General features: G+C 36.9%; 1 protein-coding gene across 2 annotated transcripts in view; it reads left to right on the top strand.

The window, feature by feature from the left end:
- Positions 1-3,523: 3,523 nt before the first annotated feature.
- Positions 3,524-16,235, top strand: part of Cerk (Ceramide kinase) — a 273,545-nt gene continuing 260,833 nt past the window's right edge. For both annotated transcript variants that reach the window (XM_081762378.1, XM_081762377.1), the window contains exon 1: positions 3,524-3,711. In XM_081762378.1, the coding sequence (XP_081618504.1) occupies positions 3,585-3,711 (127 nt within the window). In that variant the 5' untranslated portion in view covers positions 3,524-3,584. The remainder of the gene's footprint in view (positions 3,712-16,235) is intronic.

Below are 16,235 nucleotides of genomic sequence, written 5' to 3'. Positions count from 1 at the left end.
CATGACCCACCACCCACGGTGACCCACTCTGACCCACCGTGACCCACCACCTACCATGAATCACTCTCATCCACTGTGACCTATTCTGACTCACCAAAATCCATCGTCATCAACTCTGAACACGATCCACGGCCTCTTCTGTACTGACTAAAGAGTTTACACTTGTAATAAAACCAGGTTGTCAAATTCTAAGTAATCGGAGTTTGAATTTCTAGTCAATCGCTCAAGCACCACTCTGTTAGAATAACGGTGGATCTGACCTTTATGATATAAAATGGTAAAGTGTTTGTCAGTGAGGAAATTGAAACAGTTCGAGATGGGGGAAATTAGTGTGTGCCTAAAATATACTTGTACTAAGAGAGTATTCTTGCAAGTGTTACTTTCTGAACGCATTCCAAAAGAAACTTCTATTCGCAGGAAAATACCTCTGTACAATATGGAAAAGGTTATGATTTCTCAGTTCACAGTATTTTTCTCACAAAAGACTTGAAAAATAAGTTTTTCATAGTGTATAAAGGTGCTCGGGTACCCTATGTGAGAGCAACTTCATAAAGTATGCTCATAATTGTAGTTTGTGTAATCACTAAAACACCACGTTAAATTTAAGTTACTAATCTGCATAATTGCCATTATTATGAATATTTATTCAAAGTAGTTTATCTAAAGCAAAGAAGAGACTTACTAAAAAGAGGTACAAAGTTGAATAACACAAATAAGCCATTAGTAATACAAGTATACACTTTCTATAACTCGTAATTTTCCACCTTAAAACAAACCTGAGATCGGGTTTATTTCCTGTTGGTAACTTTTACGTGGTAAACCATCCGCAGCGGAATGATGTCCATCATTCAGCCAAGAAATAACTAGCTCGTCTACTTTGAGCTTGTCTAGCGGTGGGCCATTAACATTGATATTAGAAATAGACTAAGTGCTCAACATTGTCTAACTTGTTGTTCATCAGTCATCTGTAAATTCATAAGGGGAAATCCCTGTTCGCACTCTGTCATGGAAATTGACAATATTTCTACCCGATTTGTGCAACTCCTCATCGACAATCTGCTTGTTAGACTTAAGTCTGATAACGATTTTTCTTGGTCAGTTTTGAAATACTCAGCAAGAAGTATCATCTCTCTATCACCATACAACATCTTATCCATATCGACCATGTCAGTTGGCAATGTCGACTCATGGAGAACAGAAACTTCATCTACCACGCCTTCGATAGGGAATCTTGTGAATAAATTATCAATTAAAGCCTGATAAACTGATGATTTCTTATTTGTTTATAAATTTAGTAATTACACATGAAGGTTTGATGCCATTACCAAGTTCCCTCCCCCGTCTAGAAAGTGAACGGGAACGAGGTTCCTGGAGTGTTCAGAGGTGAATGGGAATTTCCCTCCTTCTTCCTCTTCAATTACCACACTGCTGTTTGCCATGTGCCAAATTACGATGAATTTAAATTATCATAGTATAATTATTTCCTTGTTGAATTATCAATACTTTTCAGTGGAAACATGGATGAAATTTGAAACTTCCAAATCAAGGTAAGTAGACCAACGTAAAGGGGAAAAAAGTGTAAAATTTTCCATATAATTATGCGTACAATTCAAACTTAAAATTTCCGTGTAATTAAGCTTACAATAGAAATTTTATGTCTATTTTAGTCACAAGTTTTTGGGTTGATTGTCCTGTGCTATAAGCGCTCCATATAATAAACATAAGCTTCAGCAATTATTATAGTAGAAAGCAATGGATATATGAAGCCAAGCACTGTATTTTTTGTTTCTGATTTTTTTCTTAAATAACACCGATCGTTTTCGATCATTTTTACAAACCAACTCACTACCAATTTTCCATATATAGAAAGTGCCCCTCCCCCACATAAAGGAGAATTAAAAAAAAATGCTAGGACATATTCTGTTTATTTTCAATAAAGAGTTAATACACTGAATTTCAGCTTGCGAGATACTCATTTTTTCGCAAGAATTCAGATCCTTAGGATATTATGTATTATATGAAAGCAATATAACATCCCAGTTTGGATTAAGGCCTAACTATATACCAAAAGTAATTTCATTTGACTTTGCAATTTGACCATGATGATCAGGCACACATAGTTACATTCAATTTTTTATATAATAATTTATATAGCTATTACAGTGATTCAAAAATGTGTTTTTTCCAGTAGTTAGCTCCTCTAAAAACTCACAGATCTCGAAAGCCAAGTAATAGTATAAGTCCTATTTCTAATTACAATTAAAAATATCAATATCCAAAAGTGCCTGAAGTTCTTTTTTTACTTCGTTAGATATACTCACCTCAGGTAAGTGGACAGAAACAAGTGGAAAAGGAGGGGAAATGAAGATCTTAAAAGTAAAACGAAGACAAATTTACCAGTCTTCAGAAGATACTGTCTACCATGCAGTGAGCAGACAGTGTCGGTAGGTCATACTGAGTCGGTGGGTCGCGGTGGGTCATAGTGGGTGGTGGGTCGCAGTGGGTCAAGTTTTCTGAGTAGGTCAGTGGGTCGCAGTGGGTCACATGCTGTTGACCCACGACCCACTGACCTACTCAGAAAACTTGACCCACTTGACCCACTGACCCACCGATCCACTGACCCACTGCATCTCTGCAGTGTGGATCCTACGCAGTTTGGATTCTACGCAGTTTCGATCGTACACAGTTTCGATCGTACGCAGTTTCGATCGTACGCAGTGTGGATTCTACGCAGTTTGGATCCTACGCAGTTTGGATTCTACGCAGTTTCGATCGTACGCAGTTTTGATCGTACGCAGTTTCGATCGTACGCAGTTTGGATTCTACACAGTTTGGATCCTACGCAGTTTGGATTCTACGCAGTTTAGGTCGTGTGGAGTCCATGAATATAACCCTAATTGATAGCTGCACAGGTTAAACAAATTAAAGAGAGATAAAAAAAAATATATATTTTTTGAGCGCATGATTAAAACTTAAATTATTTCAGGGCAACTGCGTAGGAACAAAACTGTGTAGGATCGAAACTGCGTAGAATTAACACTGCGTAGGGTCTACACTTCGTACGATCGAAACTGCGTAGGATCGAAACAGGTTTTGAGCTGAATTTTTTGATCCTACGCAGTTTCGATCGTACGCAGTGTGGATCCTACGCCGCATTCCCAGATTTTCCACCTCACATCACTACTGGAGAGGTGAAAATCTTACATTTTGTATTTCTCTATTTACATTCACTCCTATTTTAAGACATTTACGTAACTATATTTCTGAACTAATTGTGCAGAATTTCGTCGTCTAATACTTCGTTAACTAGAACAGTTACTTGAAAAAAATGAACGCACTTCCTTGTAGCTTTTTCACCTGTGCTCCGCTAGTTCCTTGTGCGTGTTTTTTAATGTAAACAAACAGACCGTTGCTAAGCAGCAACTCCCGAGCGTCTTTATTCTCGTAGCTTTAAAACGCGACCGCTAGATGGCAAATAGGTCGTTATTTTGTTAAAAGTGACAGCTGAGCTGCTAGCGGCGGCAATCTAGTAGCAGGTCGGGAATCGTGCCTTCAATTGATCAGTCTGGCTGTAGCCGAGAAGAATGGCTGATCACGGTGGGCAGGTGTGTGATTCTGTTCTTTTAAACACGTTCCAAATTCGAAAAAAGAGATGTAGAGTATATTTTCATCGTGGAATTTTAATCTGGGAGACTGAAGGAGCACCATATAGTAAGTATTAATATTTATTTCACTAAATTTGTATTCTCTTTTCTAACAAGGAAATGTAAGAGAATTAGTTTGCCCCAGGAAATAAACAAATTGCAGGTAGTAAACGCTGGAGCTTTTAATCATTGTGTTTTTGCAAGGAAAGTTTATCGTTGTATGAACTGTACAAGATTGTAGTTATAAAGTATAGTTTTATTTATGAAAGCGGGACAACGGAAGATATGCTGTAATGGTTTTGTTCCGGCCTTTTCACTGCCGCTTGTGTGTATTCGGAATCAACATAGTATACTCTCCGTCCCTCTTGTGTACCATTCAGTACAGCTGCACTGAATTGAGTTTGTCAAGGAAACAAACATTCATTTTGGTTTGGATGCGTTTCGTAGAGTGTCTTCACATACATACATTATGGTGATATTTGTTCATTAAAAAGTTGTAATTGAAATAGATAACTCAAGGCTATACGAAAACTGGTATATGAAAATGTGAGAGAAACAACAAAACTATCTTCGAGGAGAAAGTTCACATAAACCACTTTCATCAGTGGATCACATCACAACAACCAATCTTGTAAACAAAACAAGTGAACTAAAAGCTACCCTCCAATGCAACTCAGTTTGAAGGAAGATGTCGCACTTCCGGGACGTATGCGTGGAGCAATTGCTACGATTGATTATTTACGATGTCATCGCAACTGAATATTGAAGAAACAAGGATTTTTGGCTGGAGTTCTGGAAGTTTTTCATAGATAATACAAAAGACATAGAATACTTCAATATAAAAAGGATGTGTCGATTAAAATATTTCTAAGATGATGAACTAATTAGAATCACCCTTGCAGTAAATATGCACTTGCTTTCAGAGGCAAATCTAGAAAGTAAAAACGGGGGGGGGGGGGGATAGCCAAGTCCAGACTATGATGGGTATATCATGGGTAATATAAAATTTAAAAAAATATATAAATAAGAGATTCAGTTATTTTTGTCACTCAAAAAGTGGGGGGCCTAGGCCCCCCGGCCCCGGGCTAGATCCGCCACTGCTTGCATTAAAAATATTCCTAATTATGCCATTTATCATAATGGAAAGCGAGCTATCGGATCCAGGATTACGCCCACTAAATGCTAGCACACAAACCATTATCCTACTGAATTTGTATTAATGTAGGGTCCCACAAACGGTGTCTTCCACTTAGAGTAAATCTACCTTTACTAGAAGCACTTTACGTCTTTGGAAACGACACGATCAGTGATTTCAGGGGGCTACCCTGGGATATCTCGCCCGGAGCTACGCACCCCCCCCCCCCTCCCAGAGCATTTCTTCTATCATCCGTAACTTGGATTACTAGTAGTTTCGCAATACTGTTTTCACCTTCTGTTTCTTGAAATTCCCCTCCAGGTGAAAATATTAAATTATCACTGGTCATGATGGTAATTGAGTTAATTTCTCATAAGCTTGCATAACATATTTATATACAAATTATAGAACATTGGTGTCCAATTGTAATAAACCCGAGGGCCATAACCATGTTTGTTAGAAGGTGGAGGGCCGAAGTTTAAAAAAAAAAATCTGAGGGAAGCATATTTGAAAATTGACACACGTATATATAAATAATATGACACATGAGCGTAACCAGCAGCAATTACAAGGGCTGGGAAATCCACATCCATTCTTATTGCAAGCTGCATATGTTAAAGTAAAGCATCTCCGAGGCAGCTCTTGAAACGATTCTTAATCATCTTCATGGAGGAAGATTCGCTTCATACAAATAAGTACTAAAAAAAAGAATTTACGTTTCTTCCAGCCAAAATCACATAAATTAGGAAAAAGTTCGCTAGAAAGTTGCCGGCAGAAATCCACTCCTTTCACTCTCTTTGTCAAAGAATAGATCAGCCTGAAAGTCAGAGTTCGAGATGTGTTTTCAATATCCGTTCTTCATGGATTGTTAAACAATCTAATATATTTTATGTGGTCAAAATCAGAGAATCTTTTAATTGATTTCTAGGCTGTCGGCAGCTAGGGTCATGTTAGCCCGTCACATATGAGAGATAACGTCCTTTGGTGATCACACTCGGGGGATTTGGAGAAAAAAGAAATGGGGAAGGAAGGAAGCGGCCTGGGGCCTTGGTACCATCCCGGCTTTTGCCTGATGTGAATGAGGATAACCTCGTTCAGAATGGCTGGACTGAAAGAGCTTTTTACCGTTTTCTTGACCGAGTGCCCCAATGGGTATTAAACCCGGAACCATTCGCACCGAAGATGAGAACATTAGTGACTACACTACGCGGGTCCCCAAGAGAATCTTGATTATTTCAGATTCAGTTCAGAAATCAGAAAAGCGAAGTTGTTTTTCTTCAAAATCTAATATCAGACAACCTAGAAAAAGTTCTAAATTATTTTTCTCTAAAGCAGAATGGAAAGAAGTAAAATTCCAAAAATAATACCACGTGGTTGTTCATCAAATATAGTAATGAACTTAACTTTTGGCTTGCCGAAAGCTAGTATATCGGCGGATCAACGAATATACCCTGTCTGATCTTCCTAGTAGACTCTCTATTAAGATGTAGAAATGTCTGGCACAAATATTGAAGTGACGCTTAGTTGTTGGTCACAGCCTTCATAAGATCCAATTTTATGTGCAATACTTGACAGTATGAGTTTTCTACAATGCATGTTTCTGAAAATGCTTTTAAAAAATAATAAATTAAAACTGATAATATTATCAGTAAACACTAAAAGTAAATCATAAATCGTGAAAACATTGCGGGCCGCGCGAAATAGGTTGACAGTCTCATGCAGCCCGCGGGCGGTCATTTGGGCAGTTCTGATATAGAATATTTAATTCTGAATCGAAGATTAACGTATGTTAAAATATTTGATGGAACATTGTAAACAACATTAACTGAACATAAATACTAAAAAGACGAAAGTAATAGTTATTGGAGCAAAAGAACTGTGACAACTACAAGAAGTGAAAGAGAAAGTAGAACAGCTGAGTGGTTTTTGGTACAGAGAGGCCTAGTTAGTAGTATTATAAGACATGAAATGTGAACTGAAAATAAAGCGAGAATAAGCATGTCGAAATAAATTTTGGAAGGAAAATGGTGTATTTTGTGAGCATAATTATCGTGTGGAGCACTGCACTTTACTTAACAGAAATGTGAACATTGCAAGAAAGCGACGGAAGACAGTTATAGTTATCGTACAGGCGCGCACCCAGAGATTTTTGTTGGTGAGGGTTCGTCTATGTAGTGTTGAACGAGTATTATTCTGTACCCGATAAGTAATTGTAAAATATTTCCACCTATATTTTCAGGGGAAAAAAATGATAGAACTAGATTGTTTTATAATAGAAAGAGTACAAGTGAAGTAAGTGTAAGATAATATTTTCATAAATCGTCTATCATTTTCCTGTTAAACAAGTATAGTTTTATTGGAAAAGAGTACAGTTGTATATGAGTTAGGAAGTTTGGGGGTCCAGGGCCGGTGGACCTCCCGTGGGTGCGTTCCTGATGTCACATCCAACTGAATCTCAATGACATCAAAGCTCTCTATTCATCTTCTCAGTAAGCCACACGAAGAGGAGAAGTAGCACACAGGAAATCAGGCATTAAGAAACAGTTGTAGTGACAGGTAAATAAGAATATCGATAGCGTAGTTAATGGTTTTACAGGAACATTACTCATGGATCCATCCACAGCCAACACTTGCTTATATTCCATTCTTTTACCTCATCCCCTTCTCCTCCTTTGCTCTACGTGTTTCTCTCTACTATTTCTCAGATTGTAAAAGCGCGCTCTTACGCCATATCATCAGCTAGTTGCAAGTTGTTAAATAAGGCTTCCGAAATGTGGGTAGATAGAAACTAAAAAGAAAAGAAAATAGCTTGGTCCTACTACAATTAATGAGCAAGGGGTAGTAATATAGAAGAAAAGAACAGTATAGCAGAAGTAATTGAAAAGAAGAGGGGAAACTGGGAAAGCATTGAGAAGATTTTCTTTCCTATGACAGGTGTGGTGGAAAACAAAATAAGGGGAGAAGAGGCAACAATCGGTGAGAAGCAGTGGTCGAAGTGAGACGGTATGCGGTGGTATGCCTCTGGTTTCTGAATGATGAAGGCATATCGTCACTGGAGAGTAGATGCTAAATACCTTTAATAAATCAATTTTTATACACAGTAATTGACAAACAGCTTTGCACATAAAAAGATTTTATTTCTTCTATAGAAATAATTTCTAAATTGACAACACCGACATTTTTGTTACCTTTCTCCCACCTTCTGCTTTTAAAATAAGGTGTCCTCAAAGGTGTTCATCTAGTGTATATTTTGACGTGCCACATTCAATTGTTTTTTCCCTATGTATATGTGTGGTCATGTTTTGAGCATGGAAGGATTTAGGGGTTGTCTACTGTAGTTCGGGTCTTCCGGGTCTTTGTAATATCCCTCAGTCGAGTGGGAGTCCGAGAGTTTTCCCGCAGGAAATTGTTAATATAAAAACTCGGTTTTTGAGCATTTCGTGTATAATTTTCTATATTAAGGGGATATTTTTGAAATTTTCTTTTTCAGAAAGTTGTTGGTAGAAAATCAAAGTTTCTCAATGCCCCCCCCCCCCTCGTAACTACAGAGACGATCTCCAAGGTTTTCAGTCATTATACAGATAGAAATGCAATGTTTTAGGCAACATACCTTCACTGTATTTCAATATTTAGATAGCTGGTATGTTGAGTCAAAATCATAATAAAACATACCGTCTCTGCTTTTTTTCCACTTCGAACACTGGTGAGAAATATTAGAACATATAATCCCTACGTTAAGATGATAAGATGAAAATGTTAATCGAGAACCGAAGTTCGGGAGAGCTTCTTACTTTGCAATAAATGGCCTGTCATTTTGACCAAATACGTGAGATCATCACAAATTCTGTCTAATACGCTATTAACAATATTTTATTTCGTTCCCTCAGACAATTTGCAAATAAAAGTAGAGCACTTTCTTTTACGGCATCACAGTGCAAACATCATCGTCGTAATCATTATTATAGGTGTTCTGCTATTATTGACAAGTTACTTGCCACCAAACAGAAACTTTCATGGGTAACGGTCCGCAACTAACCTACGTCTTGACCTCTTAATTTTGTTTTAATTACATTCATGAACTTGTAGCCCCTTTCGCCCTCTTCCTCTGTTTCCTGCCACCGTATCTACTATCACGTCCATCATAATACAAATCACTCTTTTCTCCTCTTTTCAATTACATATAAAATTGTTCTCTTCTCCCATACTATTTTTATCAATTCTTCATTCGTCTTCCGTTCGTCTCAGCTATTTTTTTTCCATTCTTCTCCACACCCACATGTCAAAAGCCTCTTGTCTTTAAACATCGATTCTGCTTAGTGCTCAATTGTCTAAACCATATTGTACAGTACTACACACGAAACATTTCTTAACATGTTAAACACGAGTCTTTTTCTTAACATGTTTTTCAAACACTGAGATTCATATTTTGTGACATTTGCGAGTCATGTTCTTACTTTTATTTCACGTTCCCACATCATTTCTTTCAGGGAGCCGCGGTGGCTCAGTGGTAGAGCGTTCACCTTTGGTGCTTGGGGTCCCTGGTTCGATCCCAGCTCAGGCCAAGTGAACTTTGTGGTGGACAAACACCGTGTGCGTGAGTTTTCTCAGGGTTCTCCCGTTTCCTCCCACTTCATTCACTTCTCATCGCCGTCTTTTTTAGCCTAGCCGACATAAACGTGGGACGTAAAACTTAAATATCTCATTTAATTTCTTTTAATAATACTACTCAAGCAGGAGTGTAAATAACAACCCCACAGACATCGCAATGTAGGAAGGAGGGAGCAAGCTATCAGGGGCCCCCAAATCGTAAAAAGTGAATTCAAATTAGTGAGTTCTTAATAAAGCATTTAGTAGATTATGCCAGTTGTGTTGATTTTGAGTTTGACGTCCCTTTCAGCAGCGAGGCTATATGAGACTGGATCTACTGATTAACGTGGAATCCGAACCACATGAGTAGAGGATGCCAGGACGACCTGAAGTAACATACTACATGTTATTAATAGTGCTGATATTATATATTAGATTCATGAACCAACTTGCTTTAGAATACGTATTAGTGCAGAAATTAAAAGAAAATAAATTGTACCAGTGAGAGATATCACGCAATTTCTGTTTATTGACACCTGCTTAGCAAGCAGTCTGCCTGACGTAAGTACTTCCCTTTATCTGTATTTAACTTTACCACTAATACCAGCAACTACAGAGAGAGGATTTTCAAAACTGAAATTAATCAAAACATTTTTTTAAAGGAATATGACTCAGTGTAGGTTAAGTGCACTAGCATTGCTAAGTATTGAAAATGAAGCGTGTCGCGAACTTGGCCTGGTTGGTATGGTGAAGATTTCTAACCGTGAAACAAAGGCGATTTGCAAAATGTTGAACATGTGAAAGACCTACTAGGTTGGCAAATTCTTTCAGTTGCAGAAGAAAGGTCGGTTGCTTTTGTAGCGTAGTCGCTAACGGGTTGTAACGTAGTCGCTAACGGTCCCGGCTTCTATTCCCAATGGGGGCACTCGCTCGAAAAAGTGTAAACATTTTTTTTTCAGGCCAGCCATTCTGACTGAGGCTTTCCTCATTCACCCCAAGCAAATGCCGAGATGGTATCAAACATAATGATTTCGGGCCGCTTCTCCATTTCCTTATTTCTCCCCAATTCCCCAGGTAGTATAGGTAATTGCCAAGGGACGTCATTCCTCATTCGTAACGGGCTAACATAACAGATTGCTATTCCTGTCTAGTAGAAACTATGGAACCATTTCTGCTGTCAACTTTGTTTCCTTATGAATCAGCGAAATCGAAAGATTATCTTGAGAAATGTTTGTGAATAAGGTCGAAATATCCTTTTTATTAAGATCTTACTAAAAACCTATACTTATTTTAAAATCTTGCCTGAGTCAGATTATGAAACAGCAATTCACTTCTTAAAGTCAGATCTTGAGAAAAATTTTCATTAAGATGCATCTATGAATACAGCCCTTAGACATGAAGAGGTGCAACTCATATTTCTGGTAAGAAACAAGAATAAGGAATAAACGAATAGTCGAGCGATGTGGACTATCCATAGTGTTCTTCCTCATAATGAGGAAGCTGTAGATTCGAATTTCCCCTTGACCAACATGATTGTCTTATACTAACATGTTCTTAAAATATTTCCTAACTGTGTTACTTTTTCCCATCTTTTTGGTATATATGGAAGAAATTAGATATAGTGAAGCTATGTGATGTCGCGAGCAACTGAAAATAAGGAATACATCAAGCGTGACGATGTTGTTATATACGCACATTAGCTGTTAATTCAAATAGTTTGAGAATGATCTTCAAAACTTTACTTGTTGATTAATCTAGGCCAGGGTTTCTCAACCTGAGGGTCGCGAAGATAAGCGGAAGAGTAGAATATAATCAGAATCTAATACCAGAAAATATTTTAAATGTTATTTTAAATTTTGTTCTGATAGGCATATTTTTATTTGTATACATACTGTTAAGAACAACAAAAATTAGGTCTACTAAACATTTTCAACAGGTGCAGAGTTGTTTGAAAATCAATTTAAACGAAAGAGGTACGATATGAAACTATTGAGGATTGCATATTGAAATACCAGACAAATACAATTGCAACCAAAACCTGCATATTGAAATACAATGAAAATTAAAAGCTAGTGACTAGAGACTGGATATTTAGACACTAAAAGCCTGGAAAATAGACAGGCAAATAGGCACTAAATTTTTTTAAAAAAATAGGTAGTAAAATAGGCACCAAAATGTATCTCAAAATAATGAAGATAAATACTCAATACCATTAAAAAATAGAATCAAGCCATAGATAACGTTCAAAGAATATAGAAACATACTTGTTTGTTAATATCTTCTTTTATTGTATATATAAAAACGAAGCTTGTTATGCATTCCATATATACTGGGTGAACCTGAAAGATGTTCACATACTTCGGGAGGCGATTTATGACATTCAAGAGGACTTTTTGTCTTCTTTTCATGGCACGAATCACCTCTCGAAGTATGTGCACATCTTTCGGTTCCGTTCCAATTGTCAGGATTCGATTTTCAATTCCAAGTTGGCCCCCCTGTCACTCGTACACGACGCGGAATTCGACAACATGCAACATGACTTTTTGTTTTCTTTTCATGTCACGAATCACCTCCCAGCATATATGCACATCTATCTGTTCAGTTTCAGTTGTCAAGGCTCGATTTTTCGATTCCAAGTTGGCACCACTGTCACTTGTATACGACACGAAATTCGACAAAATACAAGAGGACTTTTTGTCTTCTTTTTTGATATCAGTTATCACCTCCCGAAATATGTGCACATCTTTGAAGTTCAACCTATATATATATATATATATATATATATATATATATATATATATATATATATATATATATATATATATATATATTGTAACGTACCACTTGCTTATGTTTACAAACACCTAATATACGTATATACGTATGCGTGTATTATTTAAGTTATATAAATTACATATTTTCCCAATGACGGCTTATTATGAAGAAAATGATAGAATAAGCAACATTAAGCACTAATGCAATTATTTAGGCAGAAAAGGTCGAAATAGACAAAATAAAATTGGCTTAAATCGAAACTATAAACTTTAAAACGTTATTTTTGATCATATCTTTAATATTAAAGAATAGGCATTTTGCCTAACATACTGCCTCTACTAATGACATACCTGAGCAAGTGTGACTTCACTAGTGCGGCCAAGTCCAGTTGTCTTCAGGACGCACATTATCAAGTCATTTAAATACTCAATAGGTTTTTTAACAACTGTCCAAGCTTTTTAACCAAAATTAGAAATCACTTTTTGTTTTTATCATATGACCTAAAATTATGGGAATTATGAAGTTTTAAAATTTTGAAACGGCCTCCATTTTGAAACAGCATTACGAATCGGATTCGATATTTATAATATGAATGGACTGACCAAATTTTGTTTTAATCCATTCGCTTTTAGGGAAGTTGATGTGTCCACTATATACAGGAAATGGATTCTAGTATTTTATAAGTAGGTGGATATCGTGAGATTTCCACACTAAGTATATTAAAAATCCCACACAAGTTTATTACAAACCAGAAATTGTAAGGGGATCGCTGGCAAGAGGATGTGATGATAAAATGGAGTCGTGATTGGAGTTAGGTTGAGAACCACTGATCAAAGCGGTACCGTTAGGCGTGATGAGTAGGGATGGTATCGAGACGAGACGAGACGAGACTTTGTACAGTCTCGGTCTCGTCTCGGTTGATAAATAACGGTCTCGGTCTCGGTCTCGTCTCGAGTAAAAAATTACAGTCTCGGTCTCGGTCTCGTCTCGGTCGACAGATGCTTGTCTCGATCTCGGTCTCGGTCTCGAGTACCAAATCTCGGTCTCGTCTCGAAAGTCTCGAAATAAATAGTGTGAAATTAAAATAGTGAAAGTATTATTCTCATACAGTCTGTCGTTTCCGCTTATTTTTTCCTTCCATTTTGACTTAGAATTATGGTATGGTGTACCTCTTCATAGCTAATTTGCTAGTGCTAATGCTTTTATTCCAGGTTCAATGATCAGTGGGTATATCACCCTAAAACTTTAATAGAACTCATATTTCACTTTCAGCAATAGACTTTGTCTCATACAGCCTCAGAACTGCGAATACAATTAAACTCTATTAAATTAACTCCAGTACTATACAGTAGTTTATTTCCTTCCTTTGAATCAGAATTGTTCAATACCTCCTAATGGATAACGCAACACATAGCAGCACGAATGTATTTAATCGTACCGAAATTGAAACTTCACAATTTCTCATTATTCAATACATTCTGCTTTGACTGTCATTTTAAAAACAGAATATAACGTTCATTATCTTAACAAACAGGGTAAAGTATTACTACAATATACGTATTTTGTTTGAAATTGATGAAATACTTTATTACCGTTTCACATCTCCGTGTTTAATTGACACTTTATAACACGAACGTCCTGAACTTTGTGGTTGGAGCTACTACACTCATCTTTGCTATGTGAGGTCTCGAGTTGGATCACAAAACAAGTTAGATTCAAAGTCCGATGTTTCGTATAGTTCGCGTCTCATTTTAAGTGCATTCTGTTCTTATACTAGTTCATAAAGTCGTAATGCATTACGTAAGCACATATCCAGTGTCGTAACATAGATTAATCTTATTCTTGAGCTCTCAACGGTGCATGCAATCTTTATTTGAGAAAACTAATCGTGCGTTCATTACGTTGAAATTTTATATTGATTGAAAATTAGTTGCAAAACATGGACATACATATTATATAAGTATATAGGTAATAATTCGAGTTATCTGTATCTATTTTTTCTCACTCGCCAAAACAAGTGATTCTTAACTTTCTAGTTTTCTTTTGTATTAATTTTCGTAGTTTTGCTGCAACATGATGGATTGAATAGTCAAAAATACTTTTTTCGCTCTATGATTTTCATTAAATTTTGGATCCATTTTTACAATACCTTACCTGTCTTAGTTGAGGAACCAGTTTTTCGCTTCTATAAAATTACGAAATTATGGCTTAGTTTAGTTTACCTCCGAGGTCCAGATATAATAAAATATCACCATCATCATAATCAACCATTATCAATCCATTGCTGGATGAAGGTCTTTCTAAGTCTTCTCCACAACTATCTAATGGGAAATTCTTTTCCAGGTTACTCCTCCAGTGGCTCTTGATTTAGTCACACCTTCTTGTATCCGGAGGTTTCCTAGGCTGTTTTTGTCTCGTGGTATGCAGTCTAGAATTGTTGTCGTCCGTCGATCATAATTTCTTCTTGCAATACGTCCAGCACACTTTCCAACTCATATTAAATTATTTCATTAGCACCATCAGTATTCATTTCTATATATTTGGGTTACAAATAGTTCGAATTCGCTACTTTCGGAGTACAGACACAATACTTTTTAATCATCGGATCTGACAACACTGACTGAATGATTTAAATCAACACAATGTGAGGACCCCCATTTGGTCTAGAGGCTAGAACTCTTGATTTCGGTTCTCGTGGTCCCGAGTTCGATTTCCGGTAGGGGTAAAGTTGAACGACCGAAGTGGTTCGGATTCCACTATAATCATTAGCTCCACGTCTCCTGTAGCCGCCCTAGCATAACTGTGGGACGTTAAACTAAAACAAAACAAAACAAAAGTGAACACTGTGTATTACTAACTGTAAGTTCTTGAATAATTGCATATAGCTATATGGTATGGATCGAGTTTGAGGTGGTCGGTGGTCAAACTAAAGCAAGTGAAATGTAATTAGGGTGCAATTAGAACTTTTAATTAAGCACGATCTTAATCTAAAGTGTACACCAGGCCTAAGGCTTAAGGGGAACAACTAGTGTTACTGAAAATGTATCAGTTACATTGAATTTCAGTTACAATTTGCATTTACATGTATTGCTGGAACGAAGATTTAAACATTAACATTATAAGCAGCCCAAATACTATGAAAAACATCGTCTCTTGAAAGCATTCTTGCACCATAAAACAAATTACGAGTAATTTTAAAATATTTTGCAGTTTATCTACGTTATTTGCACATATTTAGAATAACATTTAGCTATCTATTTATTCAGCATATTTCAGCATATTACAATATTTCAGCATTTTTAATATATATATATAGCAGATCCTAGGGGAGGGCTATAGGGACTATAGCCTCCCTTAACGCTCAGGTATGCACTGGATAAAATAGGCTTCAATCCTACTTTCTTTACACTGGGTAAAGCGGCAAACCATGGTTTAGCCCCTCCCTTGATCATATACTGTGTCCGCGGCTATATATATATATATATACAAGATGGCCCACGGGGATATCTCGAAAACGGTTGAACATAATGAACCGAACAAAAACTCAAATAGGAAATGCCATGGGGCACACCAAATGGTGTTGTCGCGGCGCCTCCCGGGGCCGCCTTTCATGGGGTACCAAGGCCAAACTTTAAAATTTTAAATGGAAACATGGGGCGAGTAATACCTCGTTCCATAGATATTTAAAAAGTAAAATGTGTTGTAGCAAAAGATTTTTCACATCGGTCACCGTTTTCAAAATGGCCGCCAAGACATGGTGCTTGTATCAGATAAAACGTCCAGTACCACTAGACCCCTAATATGTAAATAGTTGGAGATAAATGAATAGAATAAAACTCGTATAGGAAAGCACAGAGGCTATTTATCATTCCACGGCTCGAATATAATGCAACGGGGAAAAAGATTATTAAAGTATAATTGACATAATGCAAAAGAGGAAATGATAGAAAATGATCTTTCCGATCTCTGTCCGTAAGTAGGTGAAGCGGGAATGAATGGTAAAATCTCAAATGAGAACCTCACTTTTATTTGCAAGAGATATGGTTTGTCTGAAACACTTGTGTATACAAATGACTTGTACTATAATGAATAAA

Source organism: Thermobia domestica, chromosome 6 (assembly GCF_964235325.1).
Source record: "Thermobia domestica chromosome 6, izTheDome1.hap1.1, whole genome shotgun sequence".
Taxonomy (NCBI): Eukaryota; Metazoa; Arthropoda; class Insecta; order Zygentoma; family Lepismatidae; genus Thermobia; species Thermobia domestica.
The sequence above is the reverse complement of the archived record's forward strand: the minus strand, read 5'-3'. Positions and strand labels throughout refer to the sequence as shown.